At 52.6% G+C, this 22,270-nt stretch overlaps 2 protein-coding genes across 9 annotated transcripts in view; one reads left to right on the top strand and one right to left on the bottom strand.

Annotated features, from left to right (window-relative positions):
• IFT140 (intraflagellar transport 140) overlaps positions 1–11,706 on the bottom strand; it is a 99,193-nt gene extending 87,487 nt beyond the window's left edge. The window contains exons 1-4 of one of the 2 annotated variants that reach the window (XM_032144544.2): positions 11,239–11,279; positions 8,748–8,869; positions 7,492–7,669; positions 4,243–4,464 (exon numbers count right to left, since the gene is read on the bottom strand). In XM_032144544.2, the coding sequence (XP_032000435.1) occupies positions 4,243–4,464; positions 7,492–7,638 (369 nt within the window). In that variant the 5' untranslated portion in view covers positions 7,639–7,669; positions 8,748–8,869; positions 11,239–11,279. Of the gene's footprint in view, positions 1–4,242; positions 4,465–7,491; positions 7,670–8,747; positions 8,870–11,238 lie in introns of both variants that reach the window. The other variant, XM_032144543.2, reaches the window with a different exon arrangement.
• A 1,261-nt stretch (positions 11,707–12,967) lies between these two features.
• The window catches only part of CRAMP1 (cramped chromatin regulator homolog 1), a 62,307-nt gene continuing 53,004 nt past the window's right edge, over positions 12,968–22,270 (top strand). For 2 of the 7 annotated variants that reach the window (XM_058433844.1, XM_058433839.1), the window contains exons 1-2: positions 13,720–14,064; positions 15,206–15,552. In XM_058433844.1, coding sequence (XP_058289827.1) covers positions 14,030–14,064; positions 15,206–15,552 — 382 coding nt within the window. In that variant the 5' untranslated portion in view covers positions 13,720–14,029. Of the gene's footprint in view, positions 13,231–13,718; positions 14,065–14,751; positions 14,805–14,901; positions 15,011–15,205; positions 15,553–22,270 lie in introns of those variants that run through there. The other 5 variants (XM_032144679.2, XM_058433841.1, XM_058433840.1 and 2 more) reach the window with 5 other exon arrangements.

Below are 22,270 nucleotides of genomic sequence, written 5' to 3'. Positions count from 1 at the left end.
GCTTTGTTTTGTTTTGATTTTTTGCACAAGTGACTTTAGAGATCTTTATTAGCACATACGAGCTTCTAGCTGACCACTTAACCAGCATTCTGAACATCATCAGACAGGCTGATATCCAAGTTTCCAGGCTGCCACCTGGAATGTCCAAGTTTCCAGGCTGCTGCTCTGGGGGAAGAGGTTGTTGGATACAAATGTTTACAGCGCCTGCACCCAAAAGCAGGGATCTCTGCTCAGGAGGATGGAAGTAAACCCTCTTTCTGAGAGAGGGACAGGTGTCTACTATCAAGAGCTCAACTTCCACTAACTGAGGGGAAACGAAATCACAGGACGCAATGAGTCAAATATTCCTGATCCTCAGGTTTCCGCCCAACGATCCAGGAATGTGAGCATGAAGTACAAGATGTAGAACTGAGCCCGAGGCACCTCCACCTCCTTGGCTGCACCCTCTGCTCCTCACCCGACTCTAGCATTGAGCTGCCCCAGGGTCCAGGCTTGGGTCTTCTCTGCCTTCATTTTTTTGTACCTCTCACCACTCCTGAGGGGCACCTCTCCACCACTTGTGAATTCTATGTTATTTCACACAGTATAATTTTACACAGTAAGACCCTAAAGAAAAGCTACCCCAAAGGTGAGAAACCAGCTCTCCTTGTGAAGAGCCGGAGTTAAGTGGACTAAGGGACTAATGGGAAAGTGGCGTGTGCTGGATGAGCATCTTGGGGGTGCATCGTGGCATCAAAGTGCGAGTTAAAGTGGTGGGTTCTGCAGCGGCACGTCCTGGGAAGCTCTGCTAAAGGCTGGCCGGCCCCACATCAGGGTGCGCATCAGGTGAGGGTTTACTTGACCGTCAGACTTGGCTTCGCAGGAGTTCCCCAGAAGGCGTGAGTGGCCTGGCCCGTCTAATGTGCTCTCTTCTCTACTGATGGGACTTCTGAGGACATTTAGTGGGAAATCCCTTTCTAGGGATCGCCCGCCTCCCCAGTTACTGCTGATTGGTGCACTGTGGGCACTCGGCCTGAGCTGGACTTTGAGGCCCCTCCCTGAGTCTGGACTTGGGACACGGAGCAGGAGCAGGCCATCCTAACCTGGCCGTGCTCTCCTGGGAGACTGTGGGATACCCCAGTGGCCTCAGGTTAAGTGCACCTGTAACTTCAGCTGGTCTGGGCTGATTCCACCGGTAACCACAACAGGGTCTCTGGTGGAAGAGCAGGGAAGCCCCTTGCACCAGGCCTGGGGAAGAGATGTCTCTGCAGCATGGAGTTCCGAGAGTTGTTCCCTCGTTATTACTTCTCTTCCTGCTTGAACGCATTATTAAATTAGTTCCGGCACAATTTTAGATTTTCTTAGAAGGATTAGGCATTTCTGCTCTTAAATATTCTGACTCACAAGACTTGATCAACTGATACCTGGGTTTCATTTTATGCCTGGATAATCTATTTTGCTAGCTGTTTCTATCTTTCTTTTATTCAAGAGATGGGGTCTTGCTATGTTGCCCAGGCTAGACTCAAACTCCTGGGCTCAAGTGATCCTCCTGGCTCAGCCTCCCAAGTAGCTGGTACTACAGGTGCATATCACCACGCCTGGCTTACTTGTTTCTAAATACAGTCAAGCTGAGAATTACAAAAGTCAATGATCCTGAGTTATTTTATACTAATGTGGGATTGGCAGACGGTTCCACTGCAGGGAGGCGGAAAGATCACCAAGGAAGTAGAAATCTGGGGACAAGCCAATGTCATTAGGTGGGAACTGAACAGAAAAACAGAAGAGAAATCATCCAGAAAAAGGGAACAACCTGATAAAAAAAAAAACTGGCGAATAATATGATCAGAAATAGAAACACAAGCCGAGCGTGGTGGCTCATGCCTGTAATCCCAGCACTTTGGGAGGCTGAGGCGGGCAGATCATGAGGTCAGGAGATCAAGACCATCCTGGCTAACACGGTGAAAACCCGTCTTTACTAAAAATACAAAAAATTAGCCGGGTGTGGTGGTGGGTGCCTGTAGTCCCAGCTACTCGGGAGGCTGAGGCAGGAGAATGGCGTGAACCCGGGAGGCGGAGCTTGCAGTGAGCCAAGATCGCACCACTGCACTGCAGCCTGGGCGACAGAGCAAGAGACCATCTCAAAAAAAAAAAAAAAAGAAATGGCTCCTATAAATGATATTCATCCTTGATAGCAAGAGAAACATAAATGAGAATTCTAAGAAACACTTAGACCCACCAGGGAACGGTTCTGGATGAAAACACACTGAGATACTACTTTTCTAAGCAGTTTTGCTACTCAGACGCAACTCTCTAGGGAGAGAGGCTGGTGTGCACTATGAGCTGGTCCAGGCCCCAAGGACAGTGGTTTGGGCATCCGCTATGCCACAGGGCATGCCCTGGGACCCATCTGCACCCCCTTCTCGGTGTTTTTGTAAATGTACACATGTGCAAAATGGCAAAAGCATAAGGTTACTCACTGCACCATTGTCTAATTAGCAAAAGATTGAAAACCACCAAAATGTTAATCAACAGGGGCCTGGTTCAATAAATTATAATAACATTCATACAAAGAAGAGCTGGTTTAAAGAAAACAAGGAAGTTTACTATTTACCCATATGTAAGAATCACCAGGATATGCTGTAAAATGAAAAAAGCAAGAGACATGACAGTGTGTATAGGACGCCATCACTTACGTGAAAAAGAATGAGGAAATCAGGAGACAATGTCCCTTAAGTGATATTTCTGCCAAAAATGTTTGAAATGAAAGGATTATGAGGAGACAAACACAGCCAACTTGAGTGAGAGTCTATAAAACAACCAGTCTACATCCTCACAATGTAAATTTCATGAAAGACCGAAAAAAAAAAAAAAAAAAAAAGGAAAGGGAGGAAAAAAGGAAGGAATGCAGGCAGACTAACCAACAGACTGACCAGGGAATTGTTCTTGATGAGAAAAAACTAGCCAGACGTGGTAGCTCACGCCTGTAATCCCAGCACTTTGGGAGGCCGAGGCAGGCAGATCTCTTGTTGTTAGGAGCTTGAAACCAGCCTGGCCCACATGGTGAAACTCCCTCTCTACTAAACATACCAAAAATTCGCTGGGCGCAGTGGTACACGCCTGTAATCCCAGCTACTCAGAAAGCCGAGGCGGGAGAATCGCTTGAACCCAGGAGGTAGAGGTTGCAGCGAGCTGAGAACGTGCCACTGCACTCTAGCCTGGGCGATAGAGCAAGACTCCATCACACACACAAAAAAGAGACTAGAGACAAATAACCGTGAAATGCAATGTATGAGCCTTTACTGGATCCTGCTCTAGAGGACATTCCTGGGACAGCTGGAGAAATGTGAACATAAACTGCATCTTGGATGTCAGCACTGTCACTGGTACATTTCCTGGAGTGTGAGAACTCTACTGCGGTTGTGTAGGGAATGCCCTAGGCCTTAGGAGAGTGACGTCTAAACATGTAGGGCTGAAGCATCATATCTGTGATAAACTCACAAATACTCAGGAAAAATACCCGTGTAGCAAGAGGGAAAGCAGACCTGGCAGTGGGAACGGCTGGCGAATTGACACGGAGGGTGGATGCGTGCCCTTGCACTGTTCTTTCAACTCCTCTCATAATGTAGAAATTTCAAAATCTCAAGCAAGAGAAAGAATGCACTTGTGTGTGCCTGAAGAAGCAGGAGAGGTGGTAAGAATGCACTTGTGTGTGCTGGAGGGCAGCAGCCAGGGGACTGAGGAGACAGCACATGGCTCAGCCTTCACTCTAGATGCCTGTTACCCTTTTTGAATCTTGGAACATGTGAATGTGTTACCTGTCGTTAATTAAGTAAACACATTAAAACATTTCTGCCTTATATTTGTGATTCAGTTGCCTCTGCACCGTGTCGCTCTGCTGTGGGTCTGTCCTGTGCACTGGGCGATGGTGGGCAGCATCCACCACCCACCCACAGGGGTCCGGCTGAATCCTTCCCCCAAATTGTGACAACAGAAAATGTCACTGGACACTGCCATGTCCCCTGGCGGGCAGAACCAATCCTGGTTAAGAAGCCCCGAGCTAGACAAACAGGCCTAGGGACCTTTGCCACAGAGTGGCAAATTTTCAAGCCTTGCTTCCAATATAAAACAAAATCTACAATTGCATCTGACAAGATCAACTGAACTTGGCAACAACACAGTTCACATATTTTGATCTTTCATACTCTTGAGCGTGGTCAGAAAAGGCCAAGGTCTGAAAACAGCATCTTGCGTGTGTTGACTCACCCTGTCCCCAGACAGCAGGCAGTTTCCACTGGGGCTCCAATTGAGCACGGTGATGTCGGCCGTGTGTGTCAGAGGCATCGTGTGCTGCTCCTTGTCCTGCTTGTTAAACACCGTCACTTCCCCAGTCTCCCAGCCCAGAGCCAGCACCAGCCGCGTCGGGTGCCAGCACAGGGAAGCAACCCGGAATGGCCTCTCGACATGTGTATCCGGCACGCACTCCCCCTGCATTGGACAAGAGGCAAAATCCCGCAGTTCAGAGAGGGTCAGCTACTGTTAAGAACTTCTGTCTAGGCCGGGCACGGCGGATCACTCCTGTAATTACAGCACTTTGGGAGGCTGAGGATCACAAAGTCAGGAGTTCGAGACCAGCTGGGCCAATTTGGTGAAACTCCGTCTCTACTAAAAATACAAAAATTAGCCAGATGTGGTGGCGGGCGCCTGTAGTTCCAGCTACTTGGGACGTTAAGGCAGGAGAATTGCTTGAACCCGGGAGGTGGAGGTTGCAGCAAGCCCAGATTGCACCACTGCACTCCAGCCTGGGCGACAGAGCAAGACTCTCTCTCAAGAAAAAAAAAAAAAAAAAGAACTTCTGTGTGATCTGTAGACTCCACATTGGCGACAAGGTAGAAAAGCTATTTATTAAGGCAATGGGGCAATGTTCTCAGTAGACTCTTTTTCATAAAAACGCACCAACCTTGCCCCTAGCCGAGCTACCAAACCAGAAGGTAACTTGTGCTCAGCTGACAATCCCAACCAGCTTGTCATGGAGTGCCACCTCCTCCCCATGGCTTCTGGATGGCTGGCACGCATTTTAGTGGGTGTGGCTGGGTTCCATAAAACCTTATCTACAAAAACCAGCAGCGAGCCAGCAGGTGAGGTTTGTGGCCCCAAGGATCTCAAAGTGTGGTCCAGAAACCCCAGGACCCTTTCAGGGATCTGAAAGGTGAAAATTATTTTCAGAACAACAGTGACAGGTTAGTGCCATTCACACTCACCTTCTCTCATGCGTCTACAATGGAGCTTTTCAAAGGCCGTGTGGTGTCGTGACGTCACTAATGACAGATCGTGAGATATGTGCTGTGTTTTCTCTTTTTTTTTTTTTTTTTGAGATGGAGTCTCACTCTGTAGCCCAGGCTAGAGTGCTGCACTGGCGTGATCTCAGCTCACCGCAACCTCCGCCTCCAAGGTTCAAGCAATTCTCCTGCCTCAGCCTCCCAAGTAGCTGAGATTACGTGCGCGCCACCATGCCCAGCTAATTTTTGTATTTTTAGTAGAGACAGGGTTTCATCACATTGGCCAGGCTGGTTTCAAACTCCTGACCTCATGATCTGCCCGCCTCAGCCTCCCAAAGTGCTGGGATTACAGACACCTGCCACCGTGCCCAGCTAATTCTTTGTATTTTTAGTAGAGACGGGGTTTCACCATGTTAGCCAGGATGGCCTCAATTTCCTGACCTTGTGATCCGCCCACCTCGGCATCCCAAAGTGCTGGGATTACAGGCATGAGCCACCGCGCCCGACACTTCATTTTCTTTGTGGAGTGTGAGGCAACGAGAGGGTGGTTATGGAAGTCTGAGGAGCTTGGGGAAAGTTTCTGTTAGGGGGTGAATTGTGTCCCCACAAAGATATGTGGAAGTCCTATCCCCTGGTCCTTGTGACATGGCCTCCTTTGGAAACAGGGTCTTTGCAGATGGTTAAGCTCAGGTGAGGTCATTAGAGCAGGCCCTAGTTACATATGTCTGATGTCCTTTTAGGAATAGGAGAAGAGACGCACACACACAGAAGGGAAGGCCGGATGACACCAGAGGCAGGGCTGGACAGCACATCTGCCAGCCAGGCAGCACCAAGGCTTGCTGGGAACAGCAGGAGCAGGACAGCAGCTCGGGGCAGACTCTCCCCTCAGTCTTCAGAGCCAGCGGGCCCTGCTGACACCTGATTTCGAAGTTCTCACCTCCAGAGCTGCCAGAGAACCTTTCTGTTGTTTAAAGACACCCAGTTTGTGGAAATGATTAGAATTCCAAATGGCCACTATGGAGCGTGCGGGCGGATCACAAGGTCAGGAGATCGAGACCATCCTGGCTAACACGGTGAAACCCCATCTCTACTAAAAATACAAAGAATTAGCCGGGCATGGTGGCGGGCGCCTGTAGTTCCAGCTACTTGAGAGGCTGAGGCAGGAGAATGGTGTGAACCTGGGAGGCGGAGCTTGCTGTTGAGCCGAGATTGCGCCACTGCACTCCAGCCTGGGCGACACAGCGGGACTCCATCTCAAAAAATAATAATAAATAAATAAATAAGAAAATGAGGTTTCCGCCTCCACTCACTCTTCAGCCCTCTGCAGGCTCCCTGTTGCCACCACAACTTCACTGACAGAGGAAGATGCCTCAGGATCCACGAACAGCACTGTGGGGCCATTTCTGGTGGTGACCGTGAACTGATAGTGGCTTAATGCTGATAAGCATTAACGATTCCTAAACATGTCCCCAAGCCACCAAAATAGGCAGGGTGAAAGAACTGCCACATACTAGGGCTTTGATAATACTGGGATTTGACCTCTGTGAAAACTGATGGTGGATGTTGTTTTCTTTTTCTTTTCTTTTTTTTTTTTTTGAGACAGAGTTTTGCTTTTGTTGCCCAGGCTGGAGTGCAATGGCATGATCTCTGCTCACTGCAACCCCTGCCCCCTGGGTTCAAGCGATTCTCCTGCCTCAGCCTCCCGAGTAGCTGGGATTACAGGCATGTGCCACCACCCCCGGCTAATTTTGTATTTTTAATAGAGATGGGGTTTCTCCATGTTGGTCAGGCTGGTCTCAAACCCCCAACCTCAAGTGATCCACTCACCTCGGCCTCCCAAAGTGCTGGGATTACAGGCGTGAGCCACTGCGCCTGGCCTGATGGATGCTGTTTTCTTCATGAATAAGCTAGAGTAGAGTTCATTTGAAAACACACACACATACATCACACAGACACACACACACACATATTGCACACACACACATGCACGTACACCCCCCACACGCATACAGATGCACACACACACTCATATGCACACACCCACGTGTGCACACACACGGATGCACACGTATGCGCATACACACACCAACACACATACACACACATACAGATGCACGCATACAGACACACACCCATAGGCACACACACACGTGTGCACACACATGAGGACAACAGCAACACAAACAACATGGGCCAGAAGCTACCACAGTCAGGCTCCTTGCTTCTGAGCACTCACTTGCTCCAGGTAAATATCCACACTGCCTGTTAAGGTTGTGCTGATGTAAGCAACTGCCAAGAATGGATGGACAGGGTGCCAGCTGATGTGTGAAGGTGACCCCGCTGCATCTGGGGCTTCTATCTGGTGGTCAAAGTAGAGGGCCATGACGGAACTCAGGCCTGCTCAGCGCTGAAACCTGCAGGGAAAAAAAATGACCAAGTCCAATCAGTTTTAAATAAAACAAACAAAATGACTGTACATGGAATGACAAAACGGAAGCATCCCAAAGCCACCAGCGGAAGACCATCGGCAACTTGAAAATGCCTTGTGGACTGAGCAGGCAACCTGATGTGAGGAGATCTCCAACAGGGAGAAATGCAGAAGAGAAGCAGTTAGACCCGGAATCACCCAGGCTGTGACAGAAATGAATACAACACATGGCCGTCAAAGAAGGGAAGAAAGAAAAGGCCTGCAGCCTAACTACACACGCAATCCTCAGTCACATTCATTCCAGTCACAATAAGGACAAGTTCTATTTCTTTTTTTTTTTTTTTTTGAGACGGAGTCTCGCTCTGTCGCCCAGGCTGGAGTGCAGTGGTGCGATCTCGGCTCACTGCAAGCTCCGCCTCCCGGGTTCACGCCATTCTCCTGCCTCAGCCTCTCCGAGTAGCTGGGACTACAGGCGCCCACCACCACGCCTGGCTAATTTTTTGTATTTTTAGTAGAGACGGGGTTTCACCGTGGTCTCGATCTCCTGACCTTGTGATCCGCCCGCCTCGGCCTCCCAAAGTGCTGGGATTACAAGCTTGAGCCACCACGCCCAGCCCGACAAGTTCTATTTCTGTAGTTGCCTTTTTTTTCCTTTTTAGACCAAGTCTCGCTCTGTCACCCCGGCTGGAGTGCAGTGGTGTGATCACGGCTCACTGCAGCCTCAAACTCCTGGGCTCAAGTGATCCTCCCACTTCATCCTCTCAAGTAGCTGGGACTACAGACATGCACTTCCATGCCCAGCTAATTTTTAAATAGTTTTTGTAGGCACAAGATTTTACTATGTTGCCCAGGCTGGTCTTGAACTCCTGAGCTCAGGCAATCCTCCTGCCTTGGCCTCCCAAAGTGCTGGGATTACAGCCATGAGCCACCGCCCCTTTTTAAACAACATTTTCAAACAAAATAAAAGCAAACTGCTCCAGAAGAGAGTACTGGTACAGAAAAAAACCAGTACTCAATTTCCAATAAAGCATAAAATCAAAGACTGTCTTCTCCCTCTGACTCACAGGTGCTAGAAGACAGAAGGCTTCCTCTATTAGAGAGTCAAGAATGCCCAGCCGCAGCAGCTGTGAGAAGTTGAGCTTGATCAATTACGTGAACTTAATCTCTCTCATTCTTCCTTCCAGATCTGGAAAAGATATACATATCATCCCTTTTCAGGCAGGTTAGGGTGATAAATGAAGTGACGGTCTGGTTACTGCTCACTTTTTAACACTTCAGTCAATTTGGGGAAGTTAACTGGCAGAGAAGAACATACTTGTAGCCAGGTTTGCCACCATTTAAAATTATTCAGGACGGGCGCGGTGGCTCATGCCTGTAATCCAAGCAATTTGGGAGGCCGAGGTGGGCAGATTGCCTGAGCTCGGGAGCTCGAGACCAGCCTGGGTAAAATGGCGAACGCCACTCCCCTCTACTAAAAATACAAAAAGTTATCCAGGTGTGGTGGTGCACGCCTGTAATCCCAGCTACTCTGGAGCCTAAGACAGGAGAATCTCTTGAACCTGGGAGGCAGAGGTTGCAGTGAGCTGAGATCGTGCCACTGCACTCCAGCCTGGCAACAGAACAACACTCCGTCTCAAAAAAAAAAAAAAAAGAAAAAGAAACCCAAACAACAAACACTCCAGATCAAAACCTGGGCAATTTAAAATAGCAAAAGAAACCTTTAAATTAAAAAATACATATTTTGGCCAGGCGCGGTGGCTCACGCCTGTAATCCCAGCACTTTGGGAGGCCAAGGCGGGCGGATAACGAGGTCAGGAGATCAAAACCATCCTGGCTAACACGGTGAAACCCCGTCTCTACTAAAAATACAAAAAATTAGCCGGGCGCGGTAGTGGGCGCCTGTAGTCCCAGCTACTCCGGAGGCTGAGGCAGGAGAATGGCGTGAACCCTGGAGGCGGAGCTTGCAGTGAGCCGAGATCGCGCCACTGCACTCCGGCCTGGGCGACAGAGCGAGACTCTGTTTCAAAATAAAAAAAAAAAAAAGAGTTTTAACATGTTGCAGCCAGCCAAGGTTACAAATCCTGGGCTATGGGAAATTGATTGGTATCTAACAAGTTTACTCTGTGAAAATATTTCTCTGAAAAATGAGTGATACGTTAGGAAAACACTTTGTAATAACTATGAAGGCAAACGGTCCTAATTACTTTCTTTCCTGCCTGGGGTTTTTCAAGGTTCTCCCCCTCCCCTGGGCTTTGGGTAAGGGAGCTCTCTCAGGGTTTGATGGCTTTGCCTTTGTCCTGTGCTTCTTGCCCAGTGTCCCCATACAACGTTGCGCTTCTCCGTGGCTGCATTTAGACTTTACTGTAAATGTGAGTTTCACTGCTCACACACTGCCCCCCATATTATCTTCCCCAGAGAGCAGGAGGCACCTAGTATTCCCAGCTCCTTACAACAGTGCCTTGCACAGAACAGGACCTGCGCGGATGAAGCTGTGTATTAGCAAGGAGAGAGATTCTTCCTGTTGTATTAATATAAGAAACGTGTTGCAGGCCTGCCTGAATGAGTTCCATACACAATGCATTAATATAATTGTTCACAGTTCTTTTCAACTGCATCTTAACAAGTTCCCAAAATGAGTATTATCAGTATAATTTAAAAAGCTAACACGAGGAGAGATGGCTGACAATAAAATAGTTATGTACTTGATGACAATCTATAACAGCTTCAGGCAGGAAACAAGTACCCTTCCTTTTCTTGAAACAAAGTCCCAGTCTCTGGAACATAAAACTGGGAAATGTATCAACTTTGGGGAACCGGAGAAAAACTGTATTTATTCTAACCGAAATACTCCTCTCACTTTCAGGCGTCCAGCGTCTCCAGAGCCTCTGCAAGTGCCTCCATTAAACCAGCTTTTGGGAAAGAATCTGTTAAGCCATTCAGCTAAGCGGCACGGGGTCACAGGGCTTTGAGTAGCCTTCCTCGGTGACGCTGAGTAGGGAACCCCGGGATGGGGCTCCACGGTGGACTCTCGGGGGCAGGCACTCGGGGCCATCCTACAAAGACTCGCCCTCCAGGCCACAGTCCAGAGCCTCCGGCCTGCGCAGGGTCCTCGCTGCATCCAGCGGACGGAACTGAGAAGCCATGCGCTGGCGGTTTGATGCAACGCGACCCTCAGGGCCGACCCAGCGTGTGACCAAGCATAGAATGTTTTTGTTTTGCATCTCTCGTTTGTCCCGTTTCACCTGGGGGGTGTGATGGCGCCGCCCACCTCCCCACCCCGCCCATTCCAAAGCGACTCTCCCAGCGACCGGAATCAGCCGCGATTCGAGGCCGTGCGGGGGCGACAGCCATGGTCCTACGGGCGACCTGGACCCCGCGCCAAGCCCGCCCCAGCCTCGATGGGACCCGCGAGGGGCCGCGGGGACTCGGCGGCGCCGGGATCGTGGGAGGAGACGGGAGGGTCCCGACGCCCGCCACCGGTCAGATCCTCGGCCCCAAACCCCCGCCTGGCTCCTGAGGACCTGGGTCGGCCGCCCTAGCCCTAAGGCCACTCACCTCTGCCAGGCCGCTGAGCCGCCGCGCGTTGCCGGGACAACGGCGCGCCAAGAACGCGGAAATAGCCGAAGGTGAGAGAGGCGGTCCCGAGGACGCCCGAAGCGCCCCGAGCGGCCGGGAAAAGCCGAAGGCGATCGGGCACGCACGTGCGGCTCCGAGGCCCGAGCGCCGGGGGCCGGGTTATTCCGCTCTACGAGAAGCGGGACGAGCTTTTTCTAGGAGAGAAGGCGGCGCCGGGCCGGCGTCCGGGTCCCCTTTGTATCGAGGGCGCGCTGTCACAGCCCCAATCGACCGCGGCATCCTCCCCTCCTGGGCGTGTTCCCCTCCCGTGCATCCCGAAGCGGGGCCTTTCCAGCACCGGGCAGTCTCGGCCCAGGCCTTCGCTGGGCTCCGCTTTTCTAGTTTCGGAGGGGAGGGCGTGGGTCAGGCGTTTCTGGGAAAGTCGATGCGCTCGGCAGTGTCCTGAGCTGTTGGGTAACTGAGGGCCGGTTCTATCGCCGGGCCCCGGAATCCACAGAGCGGAGCGAGGCAGGGAGCGCCCCCCAGAAAGCAGCTGGCGGCCGGGCGCGGGGCTCGCGCTTGGGCTTCCAGCGCTTGGGAGGCCGGGGCGGGCGGATCGTTGGAGCCCAGGTGTTCGAGACCAGCCTGGGCAACATGGCGAGATCCTGTCTCTAAAAAATCACAAAAATTAGCCGGGAGCGGTGGCGCCTGTAGTCTCGGCTACAGGAGGCTGAGCGAGGACGATCGCCTGAGCCCCGGGAGGCGGAGACTGCAGCCAGCCGAGATCGCGCCACTGCACTCCAGCCTGGGCGACAGAGCGAGTCAAAAAAAAGAAAAGAAGAGAAAAAGAAAAAGAAACACTGGAATTTGAGTCGGGCGCGGTGGCTCACGCCTGCAATCCCAGCACTTTGGGAGGCTGAGACGAGCGGATCACTTGAGGTCAGGAGTTCGAGACTAGCTTGGCCAACGTGGTGAAACCCCGTATGTACTAAAAACACACAAATTAGCGAGTATGGTGGCGGGCGCCTGTAATTCCAGCTACTCGGGAGGCTGAGGCAGGAGAATCGTTTGAACCCGGGAGGCGGAGCTTGCAGTGAGCCGAGATTGCGCCACTGCACTCCAGCCTGGGCGACAGAGCGAGACGCCGTCTCAAAAAAAAAGAAAGAAAGAAACATTAGAATTTGAAAAACACCCCTCTGCTTTCTTGCTATGAAGAAGAAAATGACCAAGTGCCCAGCGCCGCTCGGCCACGCTAACGTAGCGCAGAAGCACACACTCCACCCAGGAAAGCGTGCGCGCAACTGCCTCAGACGCACTTCCACGCTTCTCAGAACTCAGGTTCGCGCCCGATTCCACACTCCGAGCTACCGCGGCGTTTTCTTCTCACGTATCCGTCAACACTACTGCGGCCAATCACAGCACGGGCCCTGGCCTATTGGCTGTCTGTCCACCAATCCAAAGAGACGCACAGTCCGCAAGGTCGCGAGGCTGGCGTCACAACAGTACTGGCGCCGCGGGCTCGCCCCCGACGCCCACCGGGCTGGTAGGTGCGAGCGCGCCCGCCCAGCGCTAGCCAATGGGAGCGCCGTTTTGGGGAGACGCGCCCGAAGAAACACTGGGGGTGCTCGCCCCCGCTTTCGTCGCCCCGCCCCGCGCGCCCGCGCTCCCCGGCCCCGCCCCCGCGCGCCGTCCGTGCGGTCCCCACCGGCCGCCGTAGCCGGAACTGCTGCTGAGGGCGGCGGGCCGGCTTCGCTAGGCTGAGCGGCGGCAGTATCTGCTCCCGCAGCCCCCTCAGCCGCGCGCCGGCCCGCGGAGGGGACGTGCCGGGGCTAGCACCGCTCGACCAGTTGCTTCCGAGGCGGACGACCAGCCCGGCGTCGCGGCCTCCCTGTAGCCGGCGCTCGGGGGCCGGGGCTGCCCGGCCCAGCTGGTTCTGCGGGCACCCGGGGAGGCCCCGGGAAGCCAGGCTGCCGCCCGGCGTTGATGAAAAAGGTGACCAAAGCTGGGCGCTGGGGCTGTCATGGCGAGGCCCGGCCGGGGAGTCCTGTCGGGCGGCGCGGGAGAGCACGGGGTGGGCGTCGTTTCCACAGCGCCCGGTACAGCCAGAACTGGCCTCAGGGCGAGGAGGCTTCTGCGTCCCCATCCCGAGACGCGAGCCAGTGCGGAGCGGGACGGGGCTGGAGGAGACTGCGCCTCCGAGAATGATCCAGTCTCGTTGGAGGGTCTCGAGGTTCTCGCGAAAAGGCCATCCCCCTGCTTGTTGGCCCTTAGGGTAAAGTCTGGACGGCGTCGGTCCTTTCAGTGGCGAAAAGCGCTTCCCCGTGCTCGGTCGGCGTCTTGGGTGTGGAGCCCGGCGAGCGGGCGAGTTCACTCTGGTGGCCGAGTTTGTTTTGCTTGGGCCCCGGGTGGCCTGCGGGCGGTCCCTGGGCAGCGGGGTCCTCAGCTCGAGACGAGGTCTTTGGGGTTTGAGTTTCTTGAGTAGAAAGAGGTGGGTCGAGGAGGAAGAGTGGGAAGTCCTGCCGCGAAATCCCTTAAGTTGGGGTGTTTGTCGTGGGTGGTTTTGTTCTTTGGCAGAGTTTTTTAAAACTAGCGTGAACTCAAGAGATTCCCTAGACCAATTCCGACAGGAGAAAACGGCCACGGATCCTTGTGTGATCTGCATCTCAGAGGGAGGGCGTCATTGCGACTTTGAAGCCATTTCCCCATCTCTCGGAAAGAGAGGTCCTCGCCCGCGTCCCTGTATTTCGTGGTTGGTGTTGGTGCCTGGATCGTGTGTTCCTTTGAAGTGGAAATGCCCCCGTTCTCAACAGTTGTGTTGAACGCAGGGTCAGTATCTGCTGAGGAATCTAATCTTCAGCGTTTTTGCTTCCTCACACGTGCCCGTCCCGGACTGTTTCTGGGCTGAAGCTCTTGGTGTGTACCTGATTCTCTGAGTTTATTTTTCAGTGGCTCTGCTTTCTGGGCTGCAGCATTTTTAGTCACTGCACTTTGTTGTTGACATTTTACAGGGCAGTGGGTAGCAAAGTTGATGCAATAATTTTATTAATTTTTGCCAAGAGTTTTAACACCATTGTCTTCTACCGCTTCTTGCACTTGGACCCGGACATAACTGGGCTGTCACTTTCCCGGGTGGTTCCAACCTGTTCCATGCAACAGGCTCCTTTGTTGCAAAAGCATTTTTAACTGGTAAATCCCCGCAGCAGCTCACATTTCCCACCCTGGGAAGAAGATTCCCAGAGACCCGGAGCTGATTATTCTTTATGTGTGTTTTAAAATAAGCAGGCGGGCCGGCGGCATTGGGCCACCATGGAGTTCCCTGTGCAGGCAGGCGAGCCCGCGCTTCTCCCGTCCCGGGGTGGATCCGGCCTCCTCCGCCCTCCTCCGGGGCCAAGTCTGGGGGCCGGCGCGCGGGGCAGGTGCGCGGGGCCCGGGAGCCCCGCGCCTTTCGGGGGGCGGGGAGGGGGTGGGACGAGGGGCTAGGACTGGGGCTGCGGCCCGGCCGGCCAAGGCGGCGCAGGGAGCGAGGCCGGCGCGCAGGGCCAGGCCATGAGCCGCGGCCCCGCCGGGTAGGTGGCTGCGGGCGGGGCGGCGGCCCAGACCCGCAACCGTGCCGAGACCCGCGCCCGCGCCGGGGCTCCCATAGACCCCGGGGCCGGGGCCGGGGCCGGGCAGGGTCTGCCGAGCTGTCGCGCCCTCCCGCCGCTGCCCCGGGCGTCTGGACGCGGGCCTCGGCCAGGGGGCGTCCGGGGAGGCCCAGGAGGGTCCCGGGCCGGTGGGCAGGGCCGGGGGCGGCGGCGCGGGGGTGGCAGGGGCCGCGGCGGGCTCGGGCGGGCTCGGGCGGGCCGGGCCGAGCCGCCGAGAGGGGATTTGGAACAAACAACGGCGGCCATGTTGAGAGCGCGTCGGGGCCGCTAAACTTCCCGGCCTGCGCCCGCCTCACCGGCCGCCTCCCCTCTCCCGGCCGCAGGATGACAGTGAAGTTGGGCGACGGCGGCAGCGGGGAGGACGGGCTCAAGAAGCTGGGCAAGCGGGCGGCCGATGAGGAGTCCCTGGAAGGAGAAGGGGCCGGCGGCGCAGACGCGGCCGAGGAGAGCAGCGGCACAAAGAGGGACGAGAAGACCCACCGGGCCGGCGCCGACGGCGCCCCCGCGCCCCCCGGCGCGCCGCAGGCGCCGTCCCCGCCGCAGGGCAGCCCCCAGGACCAGCACCACTTCCTCCGGTCCAGCGTGCGGCCGCAGAGCAAGAGGCCAAGGAAGGACCCTCCGAGTGCTGTGGGGAGCGGCAACGCTGGTGGCTCGGGGCCCCGCGGAAAAGGTAGGGCGGCCAGTCCCCTTGGGAGACCCCAGCCCCTCTCCGGGGTGTGCCGCTGGGGAGAGGAACCCCTCGCCCCAGCCGGGCTCCACCCTAGCTCACCCATCCCGCGGCCTGCACTGAGGCCCTCACTTTGGGTGGCATTTATCGGGCATGTGTCCCCTCTCTCCTTCGAAGAGGCTGCGACTTTCTATATTTAAACTCTTTGAAGAGGCAGTGAGTATCCTTTTTTGGGGGGAGTCGAAGAGATCCCTTAAAGCTGTTTCCTTTCTAAAGGATCACTGATGGTTTTCTGTGGTTTTCTGTTTCAAACAGCGGACAATAGTTGGGAAAGGGGAAAAGAAAAAAATACCTGCTGTATCTCTTTCCCAGACATCAGGCGGTGGAGATGCACCAAAGGAGCGGGCTTTTGAAACTCTCTGGGGGAAGATGGGCAAGAAGCGGAGAAAGGAGCCTTGGGGTCTGACTTGGACTCGTTGACCTCTCCTTCAAGTGCTCCTGGCTTGAGAGTAGGAAAGGCATAGAGACGGGGCCCTTTGAGTTGCAACAGGGGTTTACTTCTGTGCCAAAGAAAGGGAAGAGTGGTGAAAACGATTGACACGAACAAGCAACAGCTTGTAGTGTTCGCCCTTGTATTCTGAGGTGATGGAGAATGTTGCTGCTTAGCTGGAGTCTCTGCCAAGATAGTAAGAAAACGGCATGTTAGTTTTGTTCTCCATGTCCCAGTGCTTCATTGTTGTCTGCTTTTATTTCTATTTCAGCCTTGTGCTTTTCCTTACACAGGTGAATGACTCTTTGATTCTTTTTGTTTCCGACCACGGTTGCAGCACTTTGTATAAATAGCAAATATAACATCAGCTTCCAGTGAGTTTCACGTGAAAAAAAAAATCTTTCACTTCCTTCCTTGGGAAATGCTCATTTAAAGTTGGTGAATGGTCTTGGTAGTTTTGAAAAGGAAATATATTAGGAACTAATGGAGAACCTGCTTTGGAGATCTGTGCCAAATGTGTTCCATTGAGCCCACTTCTCCTGCCGCATTCTCAACCAAAGAAGGCTGGCCTCCGGAATCATGGCCTTGCTCATCGGTAAAGAATTCTGATATAAGGATACTTATTTAAATATGTAAATATAAGATAACTTGGCATGTTTCAGAATTTAAAACTTGCCTCATATGAATTTATTTTGATGTGAAAGTTGCTGATCAATTTGGAAAACATGAGTGGCTTTGCTTGTTACTAGTTTTTTATTGCTAGTTACAGGTATGTCTAAGCTCATATAAGCTCCATGGTTCCTTCAAAGGTTTGTTGTTCATGGTTCAGAAGCCCTGGACCTCGAGTCCAGCCGGCATTCGTCCCCCATGTCCCTGGCCTCCAACCTTGCTCTGCCCCTTCACCCTCTTGGAGATGTTTTTCTGTCGGGTGTCCTCACCTGTGAGGCAAGGAACGAGAGCAGCTGCTTCACCCCCTTGAAGTGCGGCTGCTAAAATGAAATAGTGCATTGGTGTGAAAGCACTCTCAGACGTGTACGTGGCTACTTGTATGTATAAGTGAAGTGCTGCTGAGACGTTAGTGATCAGGTCGATTTTTGGCAGTTGGGATGAGGGGAGGCTTGCTTTTGTTTGTATAGTTGAGAGTGGCTTGCTAAGGTGCAGAAGGTTTCCTGAGCTTGCCTCATGCTCAGGTTGCTAGCACTTCTTTCTCTGCTTCTTGTCCCGTTGTGTGGCTTGGAGAAGCGTGGGACTTTTCATTATGTTTTAATATTAATAAAATGCAAATTTATTAGAATTTGTGCTCCTCATGACATATCCATTATCCCACTTTAGCAAGCAAATATATCTTTTTTTTAAGACCGAGTCTCACTCTGTCACCCAGGCTGGGGTGTAGTGGTGTGATGTCAGCTCATTGCAAGCTCCACCTCCCGGGTTCACACCATTCTGTTGCCTCAGCCTCCCAAGTAGCTGGGACTACAGGCGCCCACCACCACGCCCAGCTAATTTTTTTTTTTTCGTATTTTTAGTTGAGACGGGGTTTCACTGTGTTAGCCAGGATGGTCTCAATCTCCTGACCTTGTGATCCACCCGCCTCAGCCTCCCAAAGTGCTGGGATTACAGGTGTGAGCCACCGCGCCTGGCCACAAGCAAATACATCTTTAAGCAAATAATAAGCTAAGCTGTAATGGTGGCTTTTAGGAGAGGAGTAGGCAGTGGGTCTCCTTTGCATCACAGAACTTCTCTGCCACTGTCTGCCTCGGAGCTTCCCGGGAAGGAAGGCTGCTTGTCCGCTGCTCTCTGCTTTCGGGTTCCTCGGTGCCTTGGGAGGCACTTCACTGTGCCCAGGACATCCTCTGACACCAGTCTTTGGAGAGACCTCCGCTCAGTCGTTGCTTCCATTACCCGTCAGAAAAGAAGGTCAGGTGGTGGCAGTTGCCCCGCAACAGTCTTTAGCTCACCTTTGAGAACGATGCTCAGGGGAGAATCCTCTTACATTCCGGGGAAATCTGCATCTGGAGTGGTGAGCATCTGTCAGGGAGGAAACGATCAATACTTCATTTTTCAATTTTTGACTTGGAAATGGTGTAACTTCGATTATGCCTAAGGAATACATAGCTCAATCACTGGCAGTTCCTTTCGTTGATTACTCACTGCCCTGGCCAGTTTCAGTCTCAGTGGGCCTGAGCCTCTTACAGTGAATTTGGAAGAAAGGACTTGTGGAGAAGAGGAAAGTCTCCTTGTTTGGCTTTTCTGCATGCGAGTGTGTTTTCTTTCTCGGAAGAAGAGACTCTTTTATTGACTTCAGTGAAAAACGCTTTTTTTTCTAGTACAATTTAAAATTCAAATCTTCTTGCATTGATAAAGGGATGGTAGCTGGGATTTAGTGCCGGTGTGCCAGGCATCTTGCATCTCTGTAATTTTGCTTTTAAATGAGTACAGAACCTGAAGTAGATTAAGTCACATGCTCAACCTAAACAGAAGGTAAGCTGCAGACCAGAAATCCCAAAACAGACATTCTTGCAGCTCTGCTACACCACCCACGTGACCCTGGGACGCACTGGAGATTTCGGCTTAGAGCCGCAGAAACCATCTGAAAGACATCGGTCAGGAGACAGAGTCCTGATACCTTTCCCTATTTGGCCAGTTCATGATCCACCTAGCCCTGGGCAAACTAGTCCATCTTTTGGATAAAATAAACACCTGCCTCAGAATCGCTTGAACCCGGGAGGTGGAGGTTGCGGTGAGCGGAGATTGTGCCATTGCCCTCCAGCCTGGGCAACAAGGGCAAGACTCCGTCTCTAAATAAATAAATATAAAAATAAACACCTGCCTTGAGGCACAAGGTGTTTAACAGGCACATGGTGTTTCTGCCATGAAAAATGCATGCAGCTTCAAGATTACAGGACTGCAGGAGGAAGCTGCACAGGCTGGCGGGGTGGGGGGGCCTACCTGTGGGGTGAGTAGAAGTCCAGGAATGCTGGTGCTCTGCTGGGGCAGATGGGATGAGAGAACACTGGGGGTGGGGACAGAGAGCAACTGCTTATTTTGGTCCCCCTCACTCACCCCGAAGAACTTCACTTCCATCAAGGATGGGGAAATGCACCATCTCCAGAATAGGGTTATGTAGTCTGAAGTGACAGTCGTTTGTGTGTAGGAATCGGTAAATGACTGTGCACGATTCACTCTTTATATTTTGTATAGTCCGTGAACTGTTTGTAGTTTCTAGATGTTTCAAAAAGATGTCTCATAAAAGATTGTACCTGTAGTCCCAGCTACTCAGGAGGCTGAGGTGGGAGGATCACCTGAGGCTGCTAGTTGGAGGCTGCAGTGAGCTGTGGACATTGCACTCCAGCCTGGGTGACACAGCAAGACCCTGTTTCAAAAACAAAACAAATCTAAAAAAGATAAAGTAGATAAGGCAAAATTTGAACATTGGTTTGAAGGCTGAGCTGCTTTTCAAATACCTGTATACTTTTAGTATTAAAACTAGTTTCTGTGGTGTCTGTTGTGAAGTTGTCTAATGAGGTAGACTTTTGGGTTTTCATTTTTGTGTCTTATTTTGGCTTATGTAAGGATATAACAGGGAGATGATTCCAGATAGCAAAGTCAGAAATGTGAAAATTAACATCGTTGTATGAAGTGGTGTATAGAAGCTCTTTGTCACATAAGTAACAACAGTGGGGTTTTGTTTTTGAGACGGAGTCTCATTCTGTTGCCTGGGCTTGAGTGCAGTGGTGCAGTCTTAACTCACTGCAATCTTCGCCTCCCAGGTTCAAGCAATTCTCCTGTCTCAGCCTCCTGAGGAGCTGGGACTACAAGCGCACGCTGCTACACCGGCTAATTTTTTTTATTTTAGTAGAGACGGGGTTTCACCATGTGGCCCAGGCTGGTCTCGAACTCCTGAGCTCAGGCGATCCGCCTGCCTCGGCCTCCCAAAGTGCTAGGATTTCAGGCGTGAGCCACTGCGCCCGGCACAACAGCGTTTTTAACACTGAAGAACCACGTGAGAAACGCTGAAAAAAGGAGACATTTCCAGGAGTTTATAGTTTAGTTGGGATATCTTGCAGTACCTACAGGATACAATTAGAAAATCTGCTGGTATTTGATGAAGAGGGCATACGCTTTTATACAAACAGTGGAGTTCTAGTTGTATTTCTCTCAAATATTTGTAGGCGGGGAAAGGGAGAATCTTCAAGAGAGACAGCGCTGGTCAGAGCATGCAGGAGGACGCTGAGCCTTGCAGGCACTGAGGGTGGGAGTCCCGGCAGAGAAGGGGCCAGTATGAGTGACTCCCAGAGGGTGTCGTGGAGACCATTAGGTTTCAGGTCAGCTTCAGAACCTGGAAGAGGACATCTCAGAGTCTGGCGACCCTGACCAGGGCTCTTGCAGGCACGCCTGGAGTGTGGACCGGATCTTTAGATTGATGGGACGATGCGAGGTCAGGAGGGGTCCCCGTTTGCTTACTGACTGCCTGTCGTATAGGATGGAGCGACAGCACTGCACGTGCATGACGATGGGGCTGGGTAGGGGAGGCTCAGGACTCATCTGAGGTGATACCTTGCCTGCGACTTGGCTTGCTTGAAGGATCCCCCCATGTGACCTTGGAGATGGTGTCCACAAAGCCCTCAACCACAACTCCGGCTCCAAGACCAGAGCTGCTGGCACCAGCATCTGATGAGATGTCCTGTGTTAGGAGACGTACGGAATGCCTCAGGAGACTTGGAGGTGGACCCGTTGGACCTCTGCAGTTTCTGCGCCATCCTTGGCCTCCTGGGAAGGGTCCCTTCTCTCTTATGCTGCAGACGTAGGCCATGAGGACGTTTCCCTGTGCTGGGGTTGGGGCACGGTCAAGTCTGGAGATGCACTTCCACGAGCAGGTGTCGTCAGTGCCTTTCTAGCTGAGAACGAGTGAAGCATGGGGGAGACAGGTGTGTTCACTGCAGTCCTCTCACCTCCAGACCAGACAATGACTCCCTCGCAGTGAGTTGGTCTTCTGTCACTCTTGATTTTACTATTCCTAACCCTCGGAAGGAAGTTCACCAAACCGCAGAAAGAGTGCTCCAGGACAGTAAATTGATGTTAGAGACGATGACAGGGTGTCCCTGGGCTTCTGCGTCTGACCTCTGACGTCCAGAGACAGACGTCTTTCAAAGGCCCAGATCTGGCTGTCTATTAGCCGCGTGCCTTTGGGCAAGTCATTTAACTTCTCACCTTTCCCAGGCTGAGGGAGGGACTTTGAGGTTGGTGTCCCCCACCATGACCCTGATCCTCCAGCTCTGTGACAGGACAGTGTGCGCTGCTTGGCCTTCAGAGATGTTCTAACGGCACGGCACGGGAAACGCCTGGGTTTGGAGTGAGAAGGTTGCGTGGTTCTTGCTGCCTGGTGACTTTGGGGATTTTAAAGCCTCAGTTTCCCCCATTTCATGTTTTTTTTTACGTGACATAATGCTATTAATAACTTCTGAAAGTTTCCCCATTTCTAAAATGGAGATAACTACCCATTGCGAGAAGCAGGGCATTTGAATGCATTTTAAAGGTGCCATTTAAATACAGGTTCTGTTACTTCCAGGCCTGCTGGGCACTGAGCAGCTGTGTGGCTTTGTGGGTGACCTACTCAGCCCGTGCCTCAGCTTCCCCAGTTGAAAGATATGGATACTTTTTCTTCTTAAGGTGATACGAAGGGATGCAGGTGGTGGCATTCCAGGCCAACCCAGGACATGGATGGGGAAGAGGACATGTTGCAAAGAGTAGGTGGTAGGGCCTATCTGGAGCTAGGTAGAGGGGCCAGCAGCTGGGAGGGTGTGCTGGGGCCACATGGCTGTGCCCTCACTGCACTCTCTGCACAGCAGACTGCGGCAGGTGCTAGGGGTTTGGGAGACCCGAGAAGAGGCTGTTGAAATTGTCTTACTTGGGCGGCACAGAGCTGGCTTGGGAAACACGCGGTGCAGATGGGAAGGGGAAAGCAGGTGGCAGTGTGGCCTCTGGAGAACTGTGGCACTGACTCAGGGTAAGCAGGAAGGCCGGTTCCACTTGGGAGGACCTGGGTCCCGGCAGCCTGGGGTGCACTGTCTGGGGCTGCCGAGGGGCAGAGGGAGCTTGGGGAGGCCCTTTATCTAGGCTCCGTGGGACCCTGTGCTGTCACTGAGCACTTGCCGTGTGTGAGGCCTGGGACCAGGCTTGGATGTGGGGAAGTTCCACGTGGTTCTTGCTTTCAAAGAGCGAACTGTTGGC

Source organism: Hylobates moloch, unplaced genomic scaffold (genome assembly GCF_009828535.3).
Source record: "Hylobates moloch isolate HMO894 unplaced genomic scaffold, HMol_V3 SCAFFOLD_23, whole genome shotgun sequence".
NCBI lineage: Eukaryota > Metazoa > Chordata > Mammalia > Primates > Hylobatidae > Hylobates > Hylobates moloch.
Note: the sequence above shows the minus strand (reverse complement) of the source record. Positions and strands in the feature narration are given on the sequence as shown.